The following is a 17375-nucleotide window of genomic DNA, read 5'->3' on the forward strand; positions in this document are numbered from 1 at the left end:
TCACACACTCATGCCTTCTACACAAGTCATTCTGGCCTTCAGTTTCAGACACAGACCTTTAGTCCTATTTCTTTTACCGTATTTTCCGGCGTATAAGACGACTCCCTAATTTTACAGTTAAAACATAGGTTTAGGCATATATTCGCTGTATAAGACTACCCCCCACTTCCGAGGCAACACCAGTTCTTTTTTTTAATAGACCGCCTCTCTGACTCTGGCCAATCTGAGCAGGCTTTTTACTAGAACACAGTGTAGCTTCGGGTACAGAACATGTATAATTTGCATGCATAAAAAGCCTGCTTGGATTGGCTGAGTTAGAGAGGTGGTCCGAGCAGCCTTGCAGTGATTGGTGCTGAATCGAGTTGGAAAATTCGTTTAGTGGCATATTGAGACTTTTTTTTCGGGATATACTCGGTGTATAAGACGACCCCCCCCCCCCCCCCCCCCCCGATTTTCGGTTGACTTTTTTTCGTTTCAAAAGTCGTCTTATACGCCAGAAAATACGGTACTACCTTTGCATTTCTAAGAACCCTGCATATACATTTCAAAATTATTGTCAACATGGCGACTGCCCCAAGAGAAAAAAAGAAAACCAATACTTTCCTAACGATCTTTTCACGACACCACTTCCCTAACACTTCTAGTTGGGAAAGAATGTCTTTCTTCATAATGCAAACAAAGTCTTTTTCCTTCTGAGACTGAGCCAAGAGGACACGACTTACTGTTACTGAGCTCAGAAACGAATGCGAAGTAACTGGGATCCAGTTCACTAGCAAGTCCAAGGAGCAGGAGGCTCTGAACCAGATGAAGCCATAATCAATGGTGCACGCACCCGAGTGGCCAGGTGTGCCAGCACGCGCCAGTGTCTGCTGGTGCCAGGCCAGGCGGCCCCTGAGGCATCAGCAGGTACAACAGACCACTGGACAGCCTGGCTCCCAAAGCGACCTGAAAAAGTAGGCACCTGCTCAAAGAAGGCTACCATCAAGCAAGCCATCCTTTGGGTTCGGTCTCTAGAACTTGGTTAGAGAATGAGGAGGTGGAAATGGTGACACCAAGGCCAGAGCAGGGCTGACGGCAAGGTGCCCTGACCACTGACTGTGCCAAACACACAACTGAAGGAATGCGGTGTGTTGACGTTTGGTGTCGGATTGAAAGCTTTCTATGCAACAGTGCAGGGCCAGGGCGAGGCACCGAGAGAGGCCTCTGGCAGTCTCCTCAGCTCTCTGGTCCCCTCCTTCTTTCCTTCTTCCCCTTTGAGTTCATCTGCTCAGAAGTTTCCCGGGGGTTGAATTCCTTGATCTAATCCCCATCCCTCTAGCAGGCCCAATCAATCATGGTTGGGAAGATTACTATTAAATGCTTAAACAAATAGGTCTATGGAACCAAACCGGTTCATGGAGCGTTGGCTCAAAATCAGGCCCAGAATGGAGCATATGAAGAGGTCTTTGGTCAGCTCCTGCGGAAATGTGGGTTTGAGCCAAGCCTGCGTTCCTTTCATGTGTGACTACGGCTACAGGGGAGGCAGCTTTCGTCACAAACAAATACAGCTTCTTTCTCCGCCTGCACAGGAGGGGACTATACATCCTAGAAACACACTCACCTATTTTCAACGATTCTCTAACGTGCTGGCCCATTTTGCCATACACCCACCTCTCCCCCAGCCCGCCCTCCCATCTCTCCCCTGAAACCTCTCTGCCACTGCGCCTCCTTCTGGCAAAGGTGGCAGCTCCAGAACTGTCTGTGAGGAAACATCTCCCGCCGCATTCACGCTCAGGGGACACCTCATGGCCTGCTGCCTGCTGCCTCTCACAGCTTGTCTTTCAGGCCTCGTGACACCTAGATCTTGACAGGCAACTCTCAGGGGGAGAAACCTCTGCCCTAAAGGACATTTTCTTTTCCTCTCCGGGGGTTTTCACTGATTCCTTCTGATCTTTCTTGTAGGATAAAGCCAGTGTGGCAACACCTGAACACAAACGTTTGTAGCAGCATTATGGGTGAAAACCAAAAGCTGCAGACATCCCAGTCTCCTTCAGTGGGGGAAGAGAGAAGCAAACTGTGGAGTATCTGCAATGCACCTGGCTCAGGAGCAGGAAGGAGAGAGCTGTTAGGACAGCCAGTAACAGACAGGCCTCTCCCACTGAGAGAAGACATCCTCAGAGGGACACAGCCCATCCGATTCCATGTAATATTCCTGAAATAACACCACGATCATGACAGAGAATAAATCAGTGTTTGTCAGGGGCATGAATGGGGACCAGGATGTCATTATAGCAATAAAGAGATCTTGAGGGGGGAGGGGAATGTGCTGGATCCTAATTATGAAGGCTGTCCACAGCTATGTATGTGTTAAAACGTATACAGCTAAATACCAAGGGGGAAAAGCCAATTTTTCTGTGTGGTCATTTAAAAACAGTAAAATGGAATATAAAAACATAGGAGAGTACGAAGCATGAATCCCATCTAGGAGGGACTCCCAGCTCCCTCCTGCCCTAACACTCCTGCCAGCCCATGGTAACGCCCCTGTGGCTCCGGCCCTCCCTGACTCATCCTGTCCTAAGAGGTGGTCAGTATGGCCCACTGAGGGAACTTCAGCTGGATCAGGGCAGGACACTACAGTGGAACCTTGGCTCTTGAGCTTATTTTGCTCTGGAAGGCTGTTTGAGGAACAATGTGTTCAAAAATCGAATGATTTTTTCCCCCCCATTAGAAAAAATATATACATGGAATTAATCCTTTCCTGACGCCCCAAATAATTCCTTGTGTTAACCTTTCTCATATACAGTACATGTCTAATGCACTTTTAAATCTATCAACAACACTTCTAAAATTCAATGAACCGCCCCCTACCAGCCTTAAAAGAACCACTTTTCTGCAAGGATGTCTCTCAGGAGGTCAGCATCTCCGCTTTTTCACATGTCACTGCCTCCAAAATGCTGTCACTGGCTGACTGCTTTTCCTTCATCCAAACCAACCGCAGTTTTCCTGCCTCTTCAATGGCCCTTCAACCTTAGCACCATTAGCACTCTTAAAAGCCTCTTTATGTTTTAAAATTGTGCTAATCATGGACTTGCCAGCAACAAGAGCGCGCGCGCGCGCGCGCACACACACACACACACACACACACACACACACAAATGTTCACAGCACAATTTCCTGCGATGTTAACAAGGCAGGTTTAGCTGTAAACTGACTCATATTGGTGCATTCGCTTCTTTGTCTAATGCCCGAGAGAAGTTAACCAAGACATTTTTTCATTGTTCAAGAAGGGAGACTTTTGAGAACCAAGATGTGACTGCATGTAACTTCAGCTTGCAGGGTAAAACATGGTTTCTGAAACCCCTCCATCTTTTGACAACATGGGTGGAAGGTGGGGGGATTAGTCTGGATCTTGGAGGCCCTCCATTCATGCCCCTGTTTAACAAAGGGAGGTTTCAGTCTCAGTACCACGAGCAGGCTAGAATTTAGTCCCCTTGTTTTGTCATAAAACTGTTAACTTTTTGAATTCCGGGTCAGTAGGCCTTCTTTTACTATACTGAAACAAAAGTTAGAAACCCACTGTATTAATTTCCTAGATTTCAGAGTAGTACATTTTTTCCAGAACCACGTCACATTTCACTGCGCTGTTTTGTTTTGGGATCTTAGAGGATTTTACTCACTGGGGCAATAAACATGACTAAAACTCAACAACAGAAAACAAACCCAGCGTGGGTGCCAGCTGTCTGCTGACCTTTCTGAGGAAAAGATGACATTTGAAGTAATGTCCTGGGGACCTGCCTGGACCTCCTCTGGGCCAGAACTAACAAAAGATGAGACAGAACTGCCAGAAGAGAAAGAGTACGCGAGGAATTCCTGGACATTAAATGCCGTGTGATGCCAAGGAGAGTCTGACACGCACTGGGTCTGTGCCGGTGGTTGGCAGCAGAAGGCCACACTGTGCAAAGGCTGCCAGGGCCATCAGAACAGCTGGGCACGGCCGCCACCAATAAAATGGATAGCGTTACCGTGGAAAACACTGAGCAAGAGAGAAAATTCCACTTTTTTTTGCTGAGCTCAGTGTTTTCCAAAACAATGTCAGTGACTGGAGATGACAGGAAATTGATGACCTTAATCTTTGAAACCCAACAGAAAATTGCTTTAAAATTGCATGGTAAAATAAATTCACAGATTTAAAAATAAAAGCAAAATGTTCGTCTACCAAAAAGTGATGCTCATTCCCCACGAGGACTGTTGTGGAGGTTGCTGAGCCTCACCAACAAATGCCTTTCGTTAAAAAGCAATCACTGGCTCTGGGAAATGTTGTTTTCCTGCACATTTCTCTTAATCTCAGTAGGCTTAATGCTATTACTTTTTCCACTCTGTTCTTAATATATTTAGGGCAGTATCATTTCTGGCCTATTTTTTTGCTAACAATTTCCTAGTCTGTCACTTGCCTTGAGCTTTTGTTTGTGGTTTTCATTTCTAATGATACGACCTCGGAGAGTTCAGTGCACAGAAATATTTAAGTCCTTCCCTTCGGAATTTTTTTTTTGTATTATTAATGTCACCTTTACCTACCAGAGGCTAATTAATCTTTTACGTAGAGGTTTTATGTTGTTGTGTGTGTTTTTTTCCTTATTTTTCTATGGCTTGATGTGTTACAATGAACTCTTGAATTGATCCGGAATTTATTCTGGTATATGAATGAAATTTTCATTTATTTCCATGTAGCAAGACCTCCCGATCATGAACAAGCTAACCCACCCCCTTTGATGTCAGTCACAGTGTAGGAAGTTCCAATGCATCGGGTCATTTCACAGTTCCTTCGCTCCCCTTCTCTCCCCAACACTGCTTTACCATTGGAGTTTGCACATCTTAATATCTAGTAGAAGCTACTCCTTATAATGCTGCTGCTTTATATCTGTCCCCAGTTCATGAGGGAAAATGTTTCTCCAGTTATATTTCAGGAAGAGATATGGGGTCTGCCGTGTAGGCCCACACGCCACAGCTTGAACAGTACACAGGACGGCCTGCGGAGGGGCTGATGAGGGGCTGTAGGCACACGATAGGGCTACACCTGGTCTAGGGTGTAGTGATTTGCAAAAGGTAACTACCTAACCCCAGCCTCGGTGATGAAGGACTGAGCCATCGTCATGAAGGAAGTCCAGTCCCAAAAGTGGGCTGACCCAGGCCAGTGTAAAACCGACCTGTGGCCAGAGCAGCATCTCTGGGGATGAATACTGAAGACTCCGACTGAGCAGGGAGGGACATGGCAGAAAGGTGTCACCATCATAAAAGGAGGATAGGGCCCACTCCCGGGAATCTCATCTCAGGCCCCCGCACTCAGAGTTCAATAAGCAGTGCAGTAAGGGTGCCTTCATTTCTCCTGACTGTGAATTCTTTCCTTACAGTAAAACTTGCTCATTAATTGCTTAAAGAAACATGTTTTGAAGGGGAACTCTTGATAGGAAAAGTGGTCTGTCATAAAATTTCTGCTATTAGAAAAGACCTACCCCTGCCTGGTTAGCTCAGTTGGCTAGAGCATTGTCCAGATACATCAGGGCTGCAGGTTTGGTCTCCAGTCAAAGCACATACAAGAAGTGACCAATGAATGCAAAAATGAGTGAAACAAATTGATGTCTCTCTCTCTCCCTCCTTCCCATTCTCCCCCCTCTCTCCCTTCCTTGCTCTCTCTGAAATCAATAGATAAAATTTTAAAAAACAAAAAGGCAAAGACCAAAGCACCAGAAGCAAGCAGACACTCACAGGGCTTCACATGGGTATGCATCAGCACAGGGCACACACACCGTGTGTGAGTGTAAAGGGTTTTCTCCTGCGAAGAAGCACACAACCACCATGGTCCCAGCCACCATGATGGGGTCCACAGGACGTGGCTCTTAGTCAGAGGGCACATTTTAAACTTCCACGTTGTCTTAGTTCCCTAGGGCTACCATAACTAATCACCACAAACTAGGTGGCTAAGACAACAGGGATTGGTCCTGTCATAGTTTGAGTCTGGAACCCTGACAAGATGTGGACAGGGTCCTGCTCTTTCTGAGGGCTCGAGGAGAGGGTACTTCCTTGCCTCGCCCTAGACTGGCTGCTGGAAATCCTGGCATTCTCTGGATTTCCAGATATATCTCTGGCTTAGAGATGTATCACTTGAATCTCTGCTTCTGTCTCCACATGGATTCCTTGCTCATGAGCACGTGTGTACGTCTCTCCCTCTATGCCTGTCTCTTTCTGTCCTTAAAAGGACAGCAATCATAATGGATTAGAGCCCATCCATATGACTTATATTAACTTGATTTGCAAAGACGCTATGTTTTCAAGTAAGCTTACATCCATAGGTACCAGGGATAGGACTTAACATAGCAATTCAACCCATAACAAACATTGACCAACCTTGTTCACTAAAGTCATCGCATAAACTAGCAGCTCCGTGTCGACCCCGTCTTTCTCCTCCAGGATTTCCATGATATTTGACCAAGGTACAACTCCTGCAAGCAAAGCAAAAATCATTAGGAACAACAACTCAACATTTCTCATCCAACTCACTCCCGAGTGTATCTAAAGGCTCTTCACCCAAACAGGGCATGTCCTTCAATTCACCGAGAATAAGCATGACACAGGCTTCAAATCAGGTGACCATATACCACATTATCCTTGTGCACTTGGAAATGTATGTTCTTCAGTGTGAGGAGGCCCAACAATGTGCTTGAAAGTTCCCATTACGTGAATTGCGTAACTTTTAAGAATGTGTTCACATGCAGCCTTTTAGGCCATGCGTTTCACTTGCTGCGGGCAGAAATCCTAATAAATTCTCTCTGTGCATTAGCATGCTACGGTCTGATCTCCTGCAAGGAAAGGAGATGTGGGAGGTCTTCACACTCACGCGGGCTCTAAGAACTGACAGTGAGATGCCCATCCAGCAAACATTTCAAGAACAGAAGTATATCACTCCTGTGTAATCAAGGCACAAATACTACTGAAACAGAAACCAAGCAGAAGGAACTGGGTCTAGGAGGAGGCTGCCATCAAGTTTTATGATCTAATAGAGCAGTTAGGCCTAAGTACAAGAACGCACGTCCACACAGAGTAAAGGCACTCGCAAGCATGCACCTCAGCACTGCCAAGGCCACAAAGGGGACGCATGCCCCCCGACCCACTTCCTGTGCCTGAGACAAGCATTTGAAGTGAAGTGTTGCTTGCCCATGGCATGGCTATGTGGAACAGGAAGCTCTTTCCTCTTTCTCTTTACAGACCTAAAATGATAATGCTCACTTTTTTACTGATAAAAGTAAATTCTAAAGTAATCCACAGCCAGTGGCTTCTAAATGCTGGTTCTTGGATGGGTTGTGTCAGGGCTGAAATGTCTACAGAAAAGTGAATGGAGATCTTTGCGGGCAGGAAGTGGGTTAAGCTGGTGCCGTTGTAAGAAAACCAGAGAGTAAGTGCACACAGTCAGAAAAAGAGAGAAGACCGGAGAATATAAGAAGGAACGGGCACCTAAATCATAGAATCTGAATCCTTCACATAACAGAGAAAGAAACAGAGCCCCAGAGTGGTGGAATGAACGATGGCTCAGCAAATGCATCTAAATTGGATGATGGTGTCAACCTCATAGGATTGCTGGGAGGTATCCTGGAGATAAAGCCCTTGGCTTTTTCGCCTTAGCACTGACCAAGCACATGAGAAGGCAATAAGTTACTTAACCATGATCAGCTGTCTCTCTCCAACTCCACCCTCAACCCCTGGAGTGAGTGTAGGCTCAACAAGAGCCTGTTTCAAGCACACAATTGGTATTTAAACTTATGTTAAACAAATTATGATAGTTTTGTATAAAAATTTCTTAGCATAGAGCCTGTTCCCTGGTAGGCACTAGAATATCAGTAGCTGTAACTGTAATGGTGGCTGGGAGTGTGATGACATCCCCAGAGGACAGGCTCCCAGGCCAGTCCTCTCTTAACCCGGAATAAATAACTGTTCAATACTTTCCTCCTAGGTCTCCGAATTAAACCCCAAAGAAAATAAAATAGTTCACACAATGCCTTGTACACGAGTTGGTCTTATATCCAAACAGAAGGCCCTCATGGTATGTTCCATGTCTTTCAACACAATTGATGAACACACTTAACACACATACTTTGGCTGTAAATAATAATGGGAATGGGGCTGGCGTTCTGTCATCCCCTAACACCCACCATACTTCGTGCATTTTTTGCAGATCCATACATCCTGAGCAGAAATCAGAGACAGGAGAGCTTAAAAGGATGGCGGGACAGTTTCCCCTGTTAATCATGTGTGCTACACATGCTGGAGAATTATGTCATATCTCATCACCTCCCATGCAAATGAAAAATGAAGCTTCTTCAAAAGCAGCGCTGAACCGAATTGGTGCTGACTCACCATTTACAATGGAAATTTCCGAATGGGTTACCCAGTCTGGTTACTTGCCCCACCCTCTGTCTGAGATAATCAGAGGGAAGGATACCCTTCCCAGGGCTACTGAGGGTTCGCAACCAGTTTCCTGTCCATCACTAGGGGAGTTCTCAGGGAAAGGAGGCAGATGACAAAGCAAGGCCCTCTCACGGGCTCTGGAAGCGCTCACTGCCTCTGTATCTTCCTGCGAGGCTCTGTCCGTTAGAAAGAGAAGGTGACTTGGGGATCTAAGCCAAAGAGAAGATGACCTAGCAGTCTGAGCAGACGGGTGTGTCTGCTTTATTAAAACATTTATTTTTTCTTTCCTTTTTTTTTTTTTTTTTTTTACAAATTGGGAAAAGATGGCCATCACTTTGTCTTGGGAGAGAAACTGGAAACTGAGCAGAACGCAAAGCCTCCTTGTCACGTGCCCCAGAGACTACCCCAAATCTACCTTTTCACTCCAGCCCCGCAGCAAAAGCGCCAACTGTCTGGATCAAATGGGGCACTTTAAACTTTCATTAATTCATAAATATTCACCAGTCCCTAAGATGGACTTAGACTCCTCAGCTTTTATTCTGGCTCCCTAACTGGCCCACACTTGGTCAAAGGGCAAACTATCCATGCACATATGGTTAATCCATGCACCCTTCTGGTTAATCCAGGCTGCAAAGCAACCAGGGGGATTTATTCTAAGAGAACTTCATTGGCTGCTAGTGGTAGTAATTTTTGATGATTCCTAGCTTGTTTGTTGATTCTTTAAATATGAGAGTTTTCATCATCCAAAAGAATTCCTTTCTATTCAAGCAAACCCAGTCTATGCTTTAATATGCCCATTCTCCACCCCATCTCCCCAGAGGAATGTGTCTAGTGCACCTGAGGAGTAGAATTTACGGCTTCAGCTTGTGCACAGTGGACATGCTTGGCTGGCCCTCGTCACCTCTGGCACCTCTGTCTGCTCTCAGAGGCCGAGGAGGAAGTGGACAGCTGCTTCCACACCTATTGGTGGAAGCACACCTGGGAGTCAGGGGCCCTCTGCAAACACCATGATATATGGATATGTCTCATTCCACCACGGGGTTCGGGAACACTGACTAGCAGTAAAATAGGATGATGTTATATGCGTGCATTATGGCCAAGACCACACATGTCCATAGAGGAATGTACTGTTGAACCACATGTGATAAACTACGTGTCTCAATTTGTTCCACTGGTGATATCCCTTTTTTTCTTCCAGCTTCTAGTGCTCAGTAGCAGATAGATGACAGTAGTTGCCCAAAACTTAAGACATTTTATAGGCAAAAAAACCATGAAGCTAAGTAAACAACCCATTAACTTGTTTAATTTCCTCCCCCCCCCCCCCTTTGTTTTATTCTTTTTTTATAAGTTGGGAAAGAACGGCCATCATTTTGTCACGGGGGACAGACTGAGTACAACTCCGAGCCTTTGGTTGAGCCAGTGGATGGAGTCTTGAATGGGACAGCATGCTCTGGGTTAATCTCAGGACCATTCCTCTACCCCATGACACACCCTCACGAAACGTGAGGCTCAAGGAAGGAAACAGCTCCCAAGTCAATGAAGTCAAAGCACAACCCAAAGTCATGAGAAGACCAGCCCCTCTAACACGGCCCCCACGATAAGGGCCCATGGGTTAGCTGAATTTAGGACAGGAAGCTGAAGAGTCCATTCATCATTCTAAAGTAATCCCCAGAGTTGGGCACTGACCATGACTCCTCTAAGCATGAATGAAAGGATCTGCTTCGCTATCTCCCCAGAAATCCACCTCTGGCCCTAACTCTCATTCACTGGCCTTGGGAAACTCCCCACCACCACTCACTTACCGCCCCCCTGTCCTGTTTCTGAAGTCACTGGCAATCTTCATTGAGGATTCTCAGCTGGCCTCATGATATACTATTGGCCATAGGAATTTCAAATCTGGTATCAGATGACACCGTGCTGTGATAGAAAGAAGCACACAGACCTGTGCTAGTCTGGAGCCCACCTTCCAGACTCACAGTTGTGACCATGCATGAGTTTGTCTCTGTCACACACATCCACACAGAGGCCCAGAGACGCCCCAGCCTGAGATCTGCCACGCAGGGAGATGACATCTGCCTGCACATTCACGGGAAAGGTATGGGGCCCGATGTATGGTCCTGGCTGGTTTTCATTAACTTACATTCCAGTTTTCAAAGGAACCAGCGATCTACTTTCTTCCACCTTGCAATTGAGCCCTGGAAGGTGGGTCTGGTTGTATCTCAGCTGACTTGTGCATAAATCTGTGCAGACACGCACACACCATAAGGAAATGTTCCACCGTGTTAACACGATTGCTGTCTGGTGAGATGAGAGGTGATGCTGCAGTTGTCTGCTTTATACGGTTTCTCTCCCCCCCCCCCCCCCCCCAAATTTTCTATAGAGAGCATTACTGTTATAATCATACAAAGAAAATAAATGTTATCAAGTTTTTTTACCATCATCATCACCAATTCTTACTGGGGAACAAAACTAAAAGTTTGTTTTTTTAAAAGGACAAAACAAAACAAAACCCTCCAACAACTTGGTTTCAGGCTTCACAACATTATAGGGGGCCACACAGCACATTACAAACTGAACCAGATCCAAAGCTGATCTTCATCAAGTGTGCAGGGCAGGCCCGCCAGGCGCTGGGACACCAAGAGGAGGGCACCCTGTCCTCAGGCAGGGCACACACCCGGGAGAGACGGGCAATGAAAACAGCACAGCAGAGAAGAGGGGTTCATGGGGCGCTGAGAGCTGTCTGACCCAAGGGAGGGGGGTGTGGCGCAGGCCACGTGGGAGACACGTGGCAGGTAGATAGGGGCTGGATGGTACAGGGCCAGATGAAGGGTTTGGACCTAATCCTGTGGGCACTGGAAGCCACGGACAGGTATCAGATGGAAAACGGTGTGAACAAATGTGTGTTTTAGAAAAATCCTCCAACTGCAGAGGCCAGCGTAGCACCAGGTGAGAGACGGTGAGGGACCCCAGGAGGGAGGGACGTGTGGTGGAGGAAAAGGGAACATCTAGGGGTTGGAGTGGATCAAGCCTGTGTGACAGAAGGGGAGGAAGGAGCCGGGACAGGACAGGGTGGGAAAGAAGGAGAAAGACCTGGTCCTGGGTGTGCTCAGTGGCGGGGGACAGAGCGAGAAGCCAAGCTCAGGGCCAGGCCCCTGCTAGGTGTGCCCACGAGGGCTTTTCTCTCCCTGCGAAGCTCGCTCTGTCTCTAATCTTCATGCACTCACTGTGTTTCCTGCAGGGGGAGGTCCACACCGAGGGAATTCTGCTCATCCTAATTCTGTGTGGACCGTGTGAAAAGCGGGAGTCTTCCCACATCAGACATGTTCCCCTGGATGCGATCAGGGGTGGGGGCCGCTCACCTCTCTTTGTGTCCACCGCGGAGACCGCCTGGATCAGCAGGGGCGCGTTGGACTCGGAGTACTCCACGAAGACCAGCAGCAGCTTCAGGGCCGTCTTCACCACCAGGCGGAACTGCGCGGGAGAGAAACCGTCATGCAGGCGCCCACAGCCCCTCGCACCCAAAGGCGCCGCCTCTGACAGCGGCGGGCAGCGGGCACCGCGCGTGCTTCAGATACAACCACACAGGCTTCCTCACGGGCAACTCCAAGGCAGGTGTGAGCATTATCCCCACTGCACAGATCAGGGAACCGAGGCACGGAGCACCCTGCCCAAGAATAATAGAACCCAAATTCGAACCCAGGGCCTTTGGTCCCAGCAGTCTCTCAATGCCCCAGGGAGTGGTGGCTGAGTCATTTCCAGTCGTTCCTCTTCCCCTTATCCGTGGGGATAAGCGCCAAGATCCCGAGTGGATGCATGGAACCACAGAGGGTACCGAACCCTTCATTCTATGTTTTTCCCTATACATACACACCTACGGTAAAGTTTAATTTATAAATTAGGCACAGTAACAGATGAACAACAACCTATCATAAAAACGACAACTCTATTGAACTGTTTGACACTGAAATTGGGTCTCAAAAGAACTGGTGGCCCAGAAAGAAACTCTCCACAGACTGATTCCTATGCCTTTCAGCATAACGATCATTGCTTGTCTCATTTTTGATTCTTACAAGTATATTTCCATTAGGACATGATCTCACTTCTCTAGGGGAAATGGTGGATCACATAGACTGATAAACAAGAACAGTCCCAGAGATAAGGAGCTGTGGGTCAGACTATTGAACCTCAGAGGGAGGGTGGGGATAAAAGGGAGAGATCAACCAAAGGACTTATGTGCACACATATGAGCCTAACCAGTGGTCAAGGACAATAGGGGGGTGGGGGCATGAGTGGGGGCAATTGGAATGGGGGATTGAGGACAAATATGTGATACCTTAATCAATAAAGAATTTTTTTAAATAAAGGACAACTATAACAATATACTGTAATAAAATTACATGAATACAGTCTCTCTCTTTCTCTCATTGCACTGCACTCACTCTTCTGATATAAGATGACACAGACCTACGTGATAAGATGCAGGAGGTGATGAAGCACATGGTGTGACGTAGTGTTAGGCTCCTATAAGGGTGACGTAAACACAAGCACTGCGATACTGTGACAGTCCTTCCGACAACCGATCCGGCCCCGGCATGATCACCAGGCAGGCTCGGAGCGTGTCTACAGGGCGGGTCCACGAGGCAAAGGGATGGTTCCTATCCCAGGTGGGACGTGGCTGGGCAGCACAAGATTTCATCACACTACTCAGACCGGCAAGCACTTTCAAAGGCATGAATTGTTTATTTCTGGAATTTTCCATTTAATATTTTCAGGCTGCAATGGAGCATAGGTAACTAAAATCACAGAAAGCAAAACCACAAGTGAGGGGGGAGCACTCTACATGACTTTTTTTTCTAAACTTGAGCACTGTAGAGTAGGAATGATGACCATTCTCACTTTTCTGGTGAGGACACAGGGACAGCAGGTTAAATGGCTCATCTGAAGTCACGACCGCTAGGTCAGGTGAGCAGGGATCCAAACCAAGTCCAGTCTTAAATCTGAGCAAGTGAGGCCATCTGGGGCCTTAAAACCCACACTGGCTGGGCCCAGGGCACAGCATTTGTGAGGAGTTACACAGAGTCCTTCCTCCACACAGGTCACAGCTACTCAGCCAGAGAAATTCCCAAACTCCTCGCTGCAGCCCAGCCAGCCCTGGGCTGTGGTGGCAGATGTTTCCAGATCAGCCCCCTTCCTGCCCCCCACTTCCCTCCCTCAACACCCCCATGACACTGCTGCATCCTTCATCCATAGTCTTCTTTCCTGGACCAGCTTCCTTCCAAGAACCTCCTCCTCAGGACACTCACACTACCTCCTAGAAATGGTTTCAAATCACACATCTAAAAAACAGCAAACCTGCCCTGGCTAATGTGCACAATGGTTAGAGATTTGGCTCATGTACCAAAGGGTCATGGGTTCAATTCCTAGTCGAGGGCATGTACTTGATCCTCGCTCCAATTGGGGCCCATATGGGAGGCAACCAATGGATGTGTCTTTCTCACATCAATGTTTCTCTTTTTCTCCCTCTCCCCTCTTCCTCTCTCCCTCCTTCCCTCCTTCCCTTCCACTCTTTCTAAAGATCAATGAGAAAAATATCCTAGGTGAAGATGAATGAGAAAGGAAGGAAGGAAGGAAGGGAGGGAGGGAGGGAGGGAGGGAGGGAGGGAGGGAGGGAGGGAGGGAGGGAGGGAGAGAGAGAGGGAAGGAGGGAGGAAGAGAGGGAGGGAGGGAGGGAGGGAGGGAAAGCTTGTTCCATCCCTAGCAACTTGTTTGTCAGCTGCCCATCCCTCCCAGGCAGGAACACAGCCTGAGGAGAGGGGCTTATCTGCACTGTTTGCAGGGCCTGGAATGGCACTTGGCACAGAATGGGCTCAGTGATGTTTCCTTAATGAAAGAATGAGTCAATTCATGACAAGCCAATCAATGCGCGACCCTCTCCTCCATCACCATGGTGGTGAACTGGCTCCAGGTTCTCCACTTGCAGCCTAAGGAAGAGCCAGGGCCTCCTGGAGTCATGTTCTCACGTCAAAATCTTAGGGACCCATGGGACTTTTCAGAGAACTTGGGACACCATGCACTCCCACAGGGAGCAGAGTAAAAGCACCACCCAACCCCAAGTCATGTCTCCAAAATCATGCAGACACCTCCACTGCCCTGCCCCGCTCCCCTCTGTCACACTTCCCTAGTAAACCACCGTGTCTTTTCCTTCACTCCACACCTCTTTCCCGCCAGTCCGGGGTTCTCAGCTCCCCTTCATAGGGAAACTTCTCAAAAGAATTGCCACACTCCTGTTTCCAGTTCTTCACTTCCCAGTGACTGCAGGACTACACTGAGGACATCCATCCTCACGACCCTGTCCTTACCCCCGGGGTGGAGCTCTCCGGAGAGCCCTCAGCTCTGCAGGGCATTCTACCCTCATAATCCGAGTCCTGCGCTTGGTCCTCTGCGCCCTGGGAAGGAATCAACTAAATTCCAAAGTGTTTTCCTCACCAGCTACAAGGTTGGGGGTAGGAGGAGAGCCAATGGCACAATAAACTGCACTATCTTTGTACATTTAGAGCCCAAGAAATCTCTCCAAGTAAATAAAACACCCAGCAAGCCCAGGCTTGGCGACTTCCTTCGTGGGCGGACTGTCATTATGTGGTTTAGGCCTTCGCAGGGCCTTCCTGGGAAAGAACCTGGCCGCTGCCCAAACCTGCTCCCCATCAGCCGATCTCAGCAGGGCCACTCATGCCCATCTCATCAAGAGTTCTTCTGAGCATCCGTGGTCCTGGGTCTTGGCCGACACAGTCCCAGGACCCAGGACCCCCTGAGCCACTCTCCGATACCAGGCTCTCTAACTAAGAAACCGCTGTTTTCTAGCAAATCCTTTTCTGTTGGTCTCAACATGCCTATTCATGTCTTCTCTTTTGCTATAAAGACTCTGTTTGGAGTATTTTGGGTATTGAAAGAGAAGAGAGAGAGAGAGAGAGAGAGAGAGAGAGAGAGAGAGAGAGAGAGAGAGAGAGAGAGAGAGAGAGACCCCCAAACTCATTCATGATTTCAGGTTTCTATCAATTTGGTTACAGGTGAGTCTAAGTTTATGTTTGTATGTGACATGTGTTTGGAAGACTTACTATGTGAAATTAATAAGCATATTGGGTAGTTAAGCTACTTCAGAAAAGAGAGAATATGAGAACATTAGCTTTATGGAAATGCATGATACTAATTGAGAACATATCCCAACTAATCATCAAAATACAGGAAGCATGACCAACATCACACAAGTAGCAAGGATATTTAGAGATCTGTGGTCAGCAACCTAGGGCACCACTGGAAGAATGCAATGCAGTGGGGCTGACAGAGAACTGGAGAGAATGCAGCGAGCCAAGGTGGACAGCACCACAGATAGCATAGACTCCATGACTGCATCAGGAGTCACCCGCAAGGAGCTGGGGGTCCCTGGGGCATCCCCCATGGGCCAGAAGGGGATCCATACGGCACAAGAGAGAGGCTGTGTCAGAGACAAAAGGCTATGCCGTATAAGCTGAATCATCTTATCCCAATTAATGAGACTTCCATATGCAGGAAGAGGAAAAACTCACACATGTGAGAAGTCACAGGGTGGACAACTGCTTCTTACCTCTGACTGGGGTTTAAGGATGGACTTTGGTAAACAGACTAAAGCACTTTATTGAAAACACTTTTTCTTTCTCTTAAAAAGTAATTATTTGGCTGCAAATACATCATTCTGTCCTCTGACTCTGAGCCTCAAATATCTGCAAATATGCGTTGCACAATGACCCTCTGGCAGGCCTGATGGCAGCATCACATCGTGTTGCCTTTCATGGCAGGAAAGGGGAAGGTTATGAGGACAGGATGGCAAGGTTTCCCTAACCCAGGATTTCAGTATCAACTCTGTGCCTGTTTAAGGTAAAAACCACAGGATCTCAAGGCAAACCTTTTAGGTTCTGAAAACTCAACTCTTAGTCAAAAGAAAGCCTTAGGGGCCCCTGGCTCTCCCGACTCCTTCATTTTATCTGAACTGGGAGGAGCTCTGTGGCCCTATCGCCCAGTTTGTGTGTTTAAGGAACTAAGGCTTCCTTCCCAAAACCTAAAAGGGTAGGTTGGTGCATCTTTTCTGCTTGCAGATTCCTCACCGTCTAGATGCAGGGTGATGAGGAGTGTCAGGGGACATTGGGTTGGTTTTGTGAATAAGGGGTAATCACATTAGAATTGCACGGAAGACAGCCAAAACTGGTTTGGCTTGGCGGATAGAGCGTCAGTCTGGGGACTGAAAGGTCCCAGGTTCGATTTCTGTCGAGGGCATGTACCTTGGTTGGGGCACATCCCTAATAGGGGGTGTGCAGGAGGCAGCTGATCGATGTTTCTAACTCTCTATCTCTCTCCCATCATCTCTGTAAAAAATCAATAAAATAAAATAAAATAAAATAAAAAAAGAATTGTATGGAAAACAAACTTGGTGGCTGCTGGCGCTGTTGACTTTTGGCCACTGGCCTGAAACTGAGCACAGCCTGCAGGGTCATCGGATGTCACAGTGAGTGAGCGTGGGCTGCTGGCCATCGCCCATGATCCGTCCCCTTTCTATCACCATGGCTGCGAGGCTTAGGCTGCCCCGTGGCTCTGTTTTCTCACCCTCACAGTGACCGGCCCAGTGTGAACACAGGAGCCAGAGGCCACTGTGGACCTTCCTTTGGGAAAATGACAGATGGAGAAAAAGCAGCACTGATCTGGAGATGATGCCCCAAGTGAGAAAGCAAATGCCCAGCTCAGCAGAGGCCCAGGCCCCCACCACCTCATGTGCTACCCAGGAAAAGGGGGCTGGGATGCACAATTCTTACATTCTCATTCTTGAGGGCTTTTAATCTGATGGTTTCTCCATGGTATTTAGAAACGCAATAATTTTCCCTTCTGCAAAAGCATCTCAGACAGAATAACAGAAA

General features: G+C 47.6%; 1 protein-coding gene across 27 annotated transcripts in view; it reads right to left on the minus strand.

Moving 5' to 3' along the window:
* The window catches only part of FHOD3 (formin homology 2 domain containing 3), a 334599-nt gene that overhangs the window by 116355 nt on the left and 200869 nt on the right, over positions 1-17375 (minus strand). For all 27 annotated transcript variants that reach the window (XM_084888812.1, XM_084888811.1, XM_084888807.1 and 24 more), the window contains 2 exons: positions 11796-11907; positions 6382-6476 (listed from right to left, as the gene is read on the minus strand). In XM_084888812.1, the coding sequence (XP_084744938.1) occupies positions 6382-6476; positions 11796-11907 (207 nt within the window). The remainder of the gene's footprint in view (positions 1-6381; positions 6477-11795; positions 11908-17375) is intronic.

Source organism: Pipistrellus hanaki, assembly GCF_964339955.1.
Source record: "Pipistrellus hanaki genome assembly, chromosome: 6".
In the NCBI taxonomy this organism is placed as follows: Eukaryota; Metazoa; Chordata; class Mammalia; order Chiroptera; family Vespertilionidae; genus Pipistrellus; species Pipistrellus hanaki.